The sequence below is a fragment of the Micropterus salmoides genome, unplaced genomic scaffold (assembly GCF_014851395.1).
Source record: "Micropterus salmoides isolate LMB-PRFRI ecotype aquatic unplaced genomic scaffold, ASM1485139v1 Ms_hic_scaffold_3, whole genome shotgun sequence".
Taxonomy (NCBI): domain Eukaryota; kingdom Metazoa; phylum Chordata; class Actinopteri; order Centrarchiformes; family Centrarchidae; genus Micropterus; species Micropterus salmoides.
Window position 1 is genome coordinate 25,529,208 of NW_024042261.1, and position 10,280 is coordinate 25,539,487.

A 10,280-nucleotide genomic window follows, 5' to 3' on the forward strand; every position below is an offset into this window, starting at 1 on the left:
CTTAATAACATCTTATTTCATGATGCTTTTTCACTGAGGTAAAAAATCAATATAGTTACATTTGAGGTGATGTTGTTTTTGTCAAGTTCTCAGGAAACAGTACTTCCTTTTAAGTGGTGGTACACAAGAAAAACTTCTGTTTTTTCTGCTTTGGGCGTCATGATTATCATTTATGAGTTACATACCTTTCTGTCATATGTGCGTGCTTTGTAGTCTGTTGGAAAGCATTGCTTATTTTCCTAAGAAGACAAAGCTGCAACTGGTTTAGATCACTGATAATGAAAATGAAAGATTTACAGTAATCATCCTTTCCCAAAACAAATTCCAAAGTTCAGCTAATGTTTAAAGGAGGCCTCCGCAGGCTGAATTAGACAAACCAACGGGGCATCTTCCAAAGTTTGTCTTTTTGGTATATAATTCTATCTGTTTCCATGCTGAGCCTTGTCAGAGGACTAGTAACTCAAAGCAGTTACACTGCAGCATCAGGGACATTTATATAAATAATGCTCTCTAAAATGCATTGTGTGCTTCTGCTTATCTTGTAACTTGCATTATGCTCATCCTGTGGGCAAAGTCTGACTGATATTTCTAACATGGTTTCATCTGCTGTCTTTTGCAATACTCTATGACATGCTTATTCTGATTATGTAAACCTCTCTTACGACTGTTGATGGGAGTATTTCCTGTAACAAAAATGTTTTATTTTGAGAGTTTCTCCCGTAGTAAAAGGCTGAACTATCAACTGTTGAGCTCATGTTATTTTATCTTCACAAACATTGGTTGCATTTATTTGGTCTAGTTTAAATACAGGTTTGACTTGTACTGTTCTTTGTGTTGGTAATTACCTTAGTTACAATACTTTTGGCTGCATGTGCATGTGGCTACCAGCCAAGGAACTGACTCAAGATTATTTGTGTAGCCCACTGTCACACATTATCTCAGAGAGCATAACAGGCCCACAACAGTAGACATCCCAACCTGGCCCAAGTTCAGAAAAAATACTTTAAAAATAATTTATTTAAACATTAACTGTTGTGAGTCCTACTAACATGTCATATTAGCACGGATAAGCACAACCATTCATAAAGCAAAACAATTTCTAAACATCTGCAGTGTCCTTGCAAAATAAATACACAATATTGGAAAATTGTGTAGTGAAGTTTTAATGTGTGTCTCAAAGCATGGACAAAATTAATACAGACAAGATCAAAAATAAATTCAATGTCAATATGTCACATTAAAAATATGATTAAAATATATGGATCTTCCTCAGCTAACATATAAGCTTTTATGCTGCTCATCTCAGCCCTGGAACGGCTCTCCCTGCATTATAGTCCCTGTTTAATTAATTCCTATCATCACTTCTTTTAAAAGAAATTAGGAAAATCAATGTATTCGTAGTCGAATGTCAATGTAATTTAAATAATTGCAATTAACCAAAATATATAATTCCTATAGATGTTTGGCTAATTTTCACTTAATTTTAATGTTGTCTGGTGCCTTTTAACATTCGAGAAGTTTAATTAAATAATAAATGTTGCTAATTTTACAACTTAACTTGGTTGTAGAGCCTGTAGAGAATCCAAATAATTCCATAAATTTGCAGGCAGGTGTGTTTTAAAGTTTGTTGGAAGAACTAGGAACCTGGTGCAGACAATCATTCATTAATTTGTTTTGTTTTGTTTTTCTCAAAGGACAACAGTTGATTAGTTGCATGATGGCCATGAGTAAGCAACCTGTTGAATACAAGTTAAAAAAAATCTCTATGTGCTATTAATTCAAAACCTTACACGCTGTTAGATGTATATAAAAATATAAATGCAAAGTTTTGATCTATCATGGATGGATTCTGAAACAACCGGCCCCTGGACACAGACATGTAAGAGGCCCCCACCCCTACTCCAAAACACAGAGACGCAAAATGACTAGATATGACATGGTCATGTTTTAGGTCTCTTGGCACCCAGGTCATTCAGTCATCCATCCATAACTTTTATCAATTCACCATGTAGCACCAGAGAAAAGCATTGCAAGCATAATTTGGAATGCGGTTACAAGTCTCTGCTAAACAACAGCAAATGTTGTCTCAAAGACCTGGAAAGAAGTAGAAGCGCCTTGTCAGAGTGCATCTGTCTTTGGTAGGCATCTGCCTTTTGCTTTGAATGGAAAAATCTTCAAAGCGCTGCATGACCTGTGAGATTAAAACAAACAGTGTATAAAATTAAGCCACATAAAGACTAATAAAACAAAAGTGTCACCATTTCTGCATGCTATGTGGTGTGGTTGTCTCATAACTGATATTACTTTCCACTAGATAATTGTGATGAGTTTCAGTTGCTACTCTGTGTCCTAATATACATGCATATTTCATAACCAGTTTGGATTTGCAAACTTACTTTTCTGAACAGTTCGTCAATGTCATCCTCATGTGCGAAGGTGTTCAAGACCATAACTACATACTGGATAAGTAGAGACCCATGTTCTGGATGTCTATATGAGACAGTCTCTGGAGGAAAATTATTAAATTAAATTATTTCATAAGGTAACTGTTCTTAACTTTTTGCAATGTAAATGAATGTACTATTTGTTATGAGCTGTAAGATCTCATAATTTTTAAGGTAACATACCAGGGGTGGAGGAAAGAAGAGAAATGAAGTCTTTTTCTTTGTGTACACATCGTAAAGCATCATCCTCTAAGTTTTCGTCACCAGCAGACGGGGATGGACTTGGCTGTTTCACATCATCACAGACCAGAGCTGAGTTTGCAGCATCACTAACAAGTACTGATCCGCCCTCATCTGAAACACATGGAATATTTTTTGGAATATATCTCACTTAAACTCAACAAACATTAGCAGACATTAGCAGACTCCTACATTGATTTATATCGATGTTTGGTGTATCTGTGAGAATAGATGACAGTCACCTCCTCTGCAGGCCTGGATGATGATGATCTTGGGTTTGTTCAGCAGTGCTGGACATTTCTCTGAGCCCAAGTGTTTGTAAATGTTGTTGATGGGGAACTCATCATCACATTTCTCATCATGGTTGATACCGAGGACAGCTCCCAGTTTCCCGTGAGACATGATAACCACCATCACGCTGTCTGTCTCTTTGAGTTTCGGATGTTTAGAGAAATTAATCATAGAATCATTAATTGCCTGCAAGAACACAAAAAGTCAGATATAAGTTACTGTGTCACTAAAGCAACCAGACAAAAATGTTGGTTTTAAATTTCCCTTTTATACAAATCACCTTTCCTGTGAGGTTTGTGTGTTTCACCACCTCGTATCCCAGAGATGTGAGCAGTTTCTCCATGTTCGCCTCGTCTTTCTCAGCTCCTCTTCTGTTTAATTTCTCATTAGTAAACTTTATATTAGTGATTAGCAGGGCCACACGATTCCTAATGGAACTTTTTGCTGCAGGGTAAATCTGAAAAACAAATTAAAAGGAAGAAAGTTAAACAAATATTTGCCACATGTCTCAAAATGGTCTTTTAGAAGACAATATGTACATTGTAGACTTTAATGAGAAATCTTTTTTTATTCCCATTTGCTAAACAACACCGTTCTGTCAAGGAGAGGTAAATTAAGGTGCACAGGAACCAATATAATAATGACTTTTATAAATGACTTACATTTCTGTCATTCTGCTTTTTGCACCAAAATGCCTCAGTGGTTGGGATGAGTGCGTTTGACCAATTCTGCTCCTTCGGGGCCTCTGCAGTTCAAAAGGGCGAAAACATTTCTGTTCAAAATTATGTACTTCTTTTTTCGTATAAACCTGTATTCATGACAGCATCAAAGTATAATATCAGTTTGAATCAAAATGGGATGAAAATCTCGTTAGCTTAAATATGTCAACTCACCTAGAGGAGCAGGAGGAGGAGGACCAGAGGACAGACCCAGTTCATTGTAAAGGGTCGGATCCCTGCTTTGAAGGTGAGCGATCAGCTTCCTGCTGGCTTCATTTCCTTTCTTCTTCACTGTGTCGATGAGACAGCGTGCCTTGTCTGCTCTGGAAGTCTTCTCCGCAATCATTGAGTCTTTCTCCCCATTGTTCACAATACCATCCTCTAAAATGTCATCCAGCAACTGATTTATAAGTTCTTTGGACGCCTTATCCACAAACTTCTTCCTCACCCTGTGAAGCTCCTCTGATAGAAGACGGAATATGAAGCAAAAAAAATTACATGATTCCAAATTTTGCCTCTTATGGTGATTTCAACAGAGGTACTAACATTTAATAAGACATTAGGATTATTTACAAAACATAGCTGTCCTGTGAAAATCATGCATCTTCAAATATCCACTTTTTACAAGCAAAGGAAAAAACAGTCCTGTTTAATGACATTGTGTTTTTCATACAATCCAGTGGGTTTCTAAATAGTTTACCTAGGTCAAGTTAAAAACTTAATCATTTAGTTTATCTGTTATAATCAAAACCATGTCCATGGTTTTCACTCATCTGGACAGCAATGATAAGATGTCCACAAGTTGAAATCAGAAAATCATGTGGAATCAATTTGTGACTTGAAAATATTTCAGTTACACTTCATAGAGGTATTAATCATTTTGGAGGCTTCAGTTTGTGGTGCTGCTGAAATGTACTGCATTATGCTCAGAGGTGTTTCTGTTATTCAGCCTACCCTCTGTGATACAAATGGTGGACAAAATAATAGAAACACCTGTTAATTATATGGACTAGGCTACATTATGCATTACAACACTACAAAATGCAGCCTCCAGAATGATTAAAAAGTTGAATTAACCTTCCTAAAACAGTTTCAAACTGAACATTATATTCTTCATGAAGGGATGATTTATTTCGGGACCGTTATGTTAGACTGTATTAGTTTAGCTAGGTGTACCTAATAAACTGGCAAGTGTGCAATAAGGTTAACACATGTTTTAAGTAATGCATACAAATGAATGTGAATGAAGTGAGTGTCACAGTGACTTGGTCATCTCTTAATAGTGAGCAACATGGCAATTATGATACATCCTGCATTCATGTATGCATATTACCTCCCTTCAAGAAGAGATGGGCTTTCTCCTGGTTAAATAAAATGAAACTAAAATCATCATTGTGCAGTAAGCATTTGTTTAAGCTCTTTTCCAATGTTTCAGAAGAGTTAAGCTTAGCTGCAACAGTAAAATGTGAGTTTACTGTATATTGTGGGGCCAGAGGGTTGATTGCGCTATCTGCCCTTCCTCCTCACAGTACAGAGAAGAAACCCTACACAGCTACGCCCATGGTTTCAAACTGACAACGAAAATAAGTGTTTCACAGTATGGAATATTAGACCACCAGTGATATATGTATTTAACTTTATGTAGGATATGCTTTTCAGTCTGAAGAAATCAGAGACTTCCGTGAAATCCTTTATGAGCTGACCTGCGCACTCTGGACATTTCAGCTCCATAAACCGTCGTTTATAGTTTGCCACCCTTTTCACTTTAAATGGCGGACACTGAGACGCATATGAATATAACGTAAAGCATGTGACAGTTTCTGCAACCATTGTGTAACTAAATGTTACCAAACAACAGCGCAAAACAGTACGGGCATGAGCGCCAGCAAAGTGAAACTGATACGTTGCGCACAACAAAATTCCTATCAAGACTTTGTAAAACAAACGAAGAGTAAGAAATCATAAGTAAAACCCCATCCTCCTCCTCACCGTCTTCATAACACAATCCACTTACAGTAAATAGGCTACAGCTTGCGTTGTTTTACTTGTGCTGGCTGATCGCCTGCATACACCACATACACATTGTTTTTGTAAAGTGCATTTACACCGTGAACTCTTACCTGCCATTTCTCAAATCTTGTAAGTTACACAAAGCTTCCCAACTTCCAAAAGCCTATGGGTAGGGACGGCTGCGTAATACGTACTGGTGGAGATGGTAAGGATGTTTCCTGCTTTGCGCCAAGTAACCCAGAGCCCTGTAGGGCTCCGAAGTAACCTATAGGCCTAGGCTTCTATAAATGATCAGTTGGCTACTTGGAGCACTAAGATTTGTATCGCAGCAGGCTGAAGAGTGGCCTTAAAGAAGTGAACCATCCATCGTCAACCGCTTATTCTGCGTACCGGGTCGCGGGGGGCAGGAGCCAATCCCAGCTGACATCGGGCGAAAGGCGGGGTACACCCTGGACAGGTCGCCAGTCCATCGCAGGGTTAAAGAAGTGAACCATTGCTCCAAAAGGTGCAGCAGACTTTGTGTGCGCCGATCATAAACCATATTTCAAATGGTTATAGAGACTAGATGAACCCCACATTGTTCCCTTAATTAATTATTCAACCAATGGCTTTTGGAAAGTTACCGTAGACCACGAGAGGCACTCTTGTCTCTGGATATTACAACTTTTACGCAGCACAATTCAGTATTAACAAAACAGTATCTAAAATAGAAATGTCATAGTGATACTAAAAAATTAATAAGCACGCATATTTGTTTATTTCCAATAAAGTTTTAATGAAACCGATTACAGATTTATTTTTATTGCAAATGGACTGTAATTCAAGTAATTATGCCCATCAGCGACCTCAGGCACTTCCTCTCTACCAGAGAGCTGAAGAGGGGACAGGCCACACAAACACACACGAGGACAACAGCATTCACACAGAGAGTAGAAATAAACAAATACACAGAGGGAGAGAATAACACGCAAACTACGGAGAATGGGAGGTGCTGAATGTTCATGGGGGATGAACATCCAAATCAACAACTGGATTTAACTCCTTGGTGCAGAGTCCAGTATGCAAAGAAATTCAGAGCCGTGTCAACCGACCAGCGACATGGATGCAGCATGCCCCAACGTGCGGGAAGCGAGCAGCTAGTTACTGCTTGCAGCTTTAATGCCAAATGAATTAAAAATTGAGTAGGGTTCCATAGAAGTCTGTAATAAATTCTAAGTCACTTAATTTCATCATTAAATGTATTTCTGCACCAGCAAAAGTATCAGTAGCCTACTTTCTCCTTTGGAAAAATGTAAAGACAGTGAAATAATATTTGTCATACCGAAAAAATATTTTACATTTCATAACATGACCTCCTCCCTGAAAGATACAAGATGCAAATAGCATTTAAAACCTCAAATGGTTTCCCTGTCAGTATTACAATAAACAGATACAAATTGTCCCAGTACAGGATGTAGTTATAGCCTTAGAAGCTTTATTAGAAGGTTTATTTTGTGAAACAATAATGACTTAAAATGTGCCAAATATCCCATAATAGCTGATGGTCTGATGGGAGATAGGTCAATTAAAACAACACAGTTAAAAAATATATCACTTTGTTATAAGTAACAGTAGGCAGTCATAGGAGTCAGGAGCTAAAAACGTTTTAAAAAACCACATCACACTTACTAAAAACATTAGTCTATAAAGTTCATTAGCATAGATTTGAATTTAAGACCACATTATTTTATGTTTATGAATGGAGAGCCAATTTAAATTATTTTGCAGTAAAACATGTTTTACATTATACAGAGTGATGCCAAATCAGTAATCTAATACGGCTTTTTAAAAATTTATTTTAATGAATGATGAGCATCTTCGTTCTTATTTTTCTCCATCCGCAACTCATCAGCAGGAGGGAGTGTGAATCACCAAGTCTGCTCCTCTTGAGACACTGTGGATAAAAACAATAAAACACAACATCGCTGTTATCAGACTATGGTTCAAAATTATGTATTTCTCTCTGCTGGTGATATTCTATATTTTCTTTACTGTCAACAATTCCCTTGGACAAAAAAAGACTGAAATCAATAATGAATTAATTCTACTAACAAGTATTCTGTGTAGTAAAATCATCCTCAGTGCCAAAGATCTCCATTGTTGTCCAATCTGTGTATTAGGCTTCTCTGCAGCTGAAAATACGGTCTTTCATACAAAATGCACCATTTCTACACAATAAAATTAGGTTAAAACAGTCTGCCTAAGTGCAATTTAACTTGTTAGCGTTAACGCCTCACCTGGTTAAAGAGGTTGACCAGAGGACAGACCCAAGGTGGAGTAAAGTGTAGGGTCTCTGCTTTGAAGGTGAGCGATCAGCTTCCCGCTGGCTACATTTCCTTTCTTTACCACTGTGTCAATGAGACACCGTGCCTTGTCTGCTCTGCTGCTATTCTCCTCAAGTATTGAGTCTTTCTCCCCATCGTTCAAGATCTTATCCTCTAAAATGTCATCCAGCAGCTGATTGATGAGTTCTTTGGACGAATTTTCCACAAACTTACTCCTCACCCTGGCAAGCTCCTTATCTATAAGAGTGCATATGAAGCAATAAACAATACATAACATTTAATAAGACGTTCATGCATTTCTGAAAAAAATCTACTTTTTACAAGATAAAGAGTTTGTTTCACACAATCCAGTGGGTTTCTAAATGGTTTACTTAGGTCAAGAAGTAGGACTTTTTTAAACATATAAAAAAGGTCTTTTATCTGTTTATCATCTTTTATGTACATCTGTAAAATTCAAAATCATGTCCATGGAAATCAGAAAATAATTTTTTAATCAATTTGTGACACACATTTGTAGCACTTTAGAGGGGTGTTGATCATTTTGGAGGCTGCTGTTTGAGGTGCTGCTGAAATGTATTGCGTTATGCTGAGAGGTGTTTCTGTTATTCAGCCTACCCCCTGGGAGTATTTATTGACTATTGTGTTAGACTGCATGAGTTTAGCTGGGTGTACCTAATAAACTGGCGAGTGTGCAATAAGGTTAACACACGTTTAAGTAATGCATACAAATGAATTTGAATGAGTGTGAGTTAACAATTATTAACTGATTTTCAAATGTTTCTGTAAGTTTTGAGAGTTAAGTTTAACTGCAACAGTAAAATGTGAGTTTATGAAGGAAGCCTACACAGCTACGCCCATGGTTTCAAGCTGAAAATGTAAATATGAGTTTCTAATAACTGTACATCACAGTATGAAATATTCGCCCACCAGTGATGTCTGTTCTTAACTGTATGTAGCTTATCTTTGATGTATAGGCTACTTCCGTAAAATCCTATATGGGCTGTCATACGCACTTTGGGCATTTCAGCTCCATAAACTCATGTTCATAGGTTTGCCACCTTTTTCTGTAGGCTACACATTAAATGGCGGACACTGAGACGCATATGAATATAATGTATAAATGTGACCGTTACTGTACGCATTTTGTAAAAGGTTACTAAACAGCAGAAAACAGGACGGGCATGAGCGGCAGCAAAGTGAAACTGATACGTGGCACACAATAAAACGCATTTCAAGACTTTTCTTTAACAGACTTTGTAAAACAAAGGAAGAGTAGCCTAAGTAATCATGTCAAAGCCCTTCCTCCTCACCGTCTAACACAGACCACCAGCTTTTGCCGATTTAAGTTCGCTGGCTGATCGCCAGCATATTGCCGTGTATTTACACCGTGAACTCTTACCTGCCATTTCTCAAACCTCATATCACAGAAGTCTACAAGTAACTGCCCAGCTTCCAGCAACCTATAGAGAGGGCTGCGTTAATTCGTACTGGTAACACATGAGAACGATGTTTCCTGGTTTGCGCCAAGTAACCAATGCTATAGGCTATAAATTAGGCTACTATGGAGCACGTCAGATTTGTATCACTGCAGGCTGAGAAAGTGTTTCTTAAAAAGTGAACCATTGCTACACATGGTGCAGAGTAGCTACTGGGCTATAGCCTACACACTAAGAAAATGGTGCTAAATAGCACTAATAGTGGTTCATTGGCTTTTAATCATAGGGAGCCAGTTTCGGTGCTATGTAGCACCTATCTTTAAATCTTTATCTTTGTCAAATGGTACTATGTAGAACCATTAGGTGCCATATGGCACTACTTTGCTCCAACAAAAATGGTGCTAAACAGTACCCAACAATGGTTCTTTGGCTCGTAATCATAGGGGAACCTCTTTTGGCGCTATACAGCACCTATATTTAAAACAGCTTTATAGCACATTTGTCAAATGGGGCTATTTAGAACCATTAGATGCTATAAATAGTTTTTACATGGTTTAATTTTTTTTTAAAAACACCATATTTTTCTCATACTGCACATTGCTGCAGTTCCTTTTTTCACCCTATGTGTTGTACGCTCCGCTCTTGAGCTACAGAGTGATGCATCTTACTTGTACAAAATCTTTGTTGGGAGTTGCATATGCGCAGTTCCCAGGTAAGGACTACTAGCCAATCAGAAGCAGAGAAGGGCGGGTCGTAAGAAACAAGGTAGCGTGATCCAAATCAAAGTCGCTTCAGACTGAGACCATAACCTAGCAG

The 10,280-nt window shown here is 37.8% G+C and overlaps 1 protein-coding gene across 2 annotated transcripts; it reads right to left on the bottom strand.

The window, feature by feature from the left end:
- Positions 1-1,139: 1,139 nt before the first annotated feature.
- On the bottom strand, positions 1,140-10,025 carry LOC119883617 (caspase-1-like). Of its 2 annotated transcripts, none has more exons than XM_038694368.1 (8): positions 9,428-10,025; positions 3,869-4,156; positions 3,638-3,720; positions 3,256-3,432; positions 2,927-3,161; positions 2,628-2,798; positions 2,397-2,506; positions 1,140-2,191 (listed from the first exon to the last, which is right to left on the bottom strand). In XM_038694368.1, exons 1-8 carry the CDS (start codon positions 9,432-9,434, stop codon positions 2,087-2,089), a joined length of 1,176 nt encoding a protein of 391 aa, XP_038550296.1. In that variant the 5' UTR covers positions 9,435-10,025; the 3' UTR covers positions 1,140-2,086. The 2 variants fall into 2 exon arrangements, with proteins under 2 accessions (XP_038550296.1, XP_038550295.1); XM_038694367.1 differs by lacking the exon at positions 9,428-10,025 and adding an exon at positions 5,815-6,142.
- Between the last annotated feature and the right edge of the window lie 255 nt (positions 10,026-10,280).

Bases quoted from the DNA above. Each gene is read 5' to 3' on its own strand.
- LOC119883617 (XM_038694368.1), bottom strand. The intron at 2,799-2,926 runs GTGACTGTCATC...CATGTGTTTCAG, and splicing joins CATCCAGGCCTGCAGAGGAG to ATGAGGGCGGATCAGTACTT. The intron at 2,192-2,396 runs GTAAGTTTGCAA...TTAATCTCACAG, and splicing joins TTGACGAACTGTTCAGAAAA to GTCATGCAGCGCTTTGAAGA.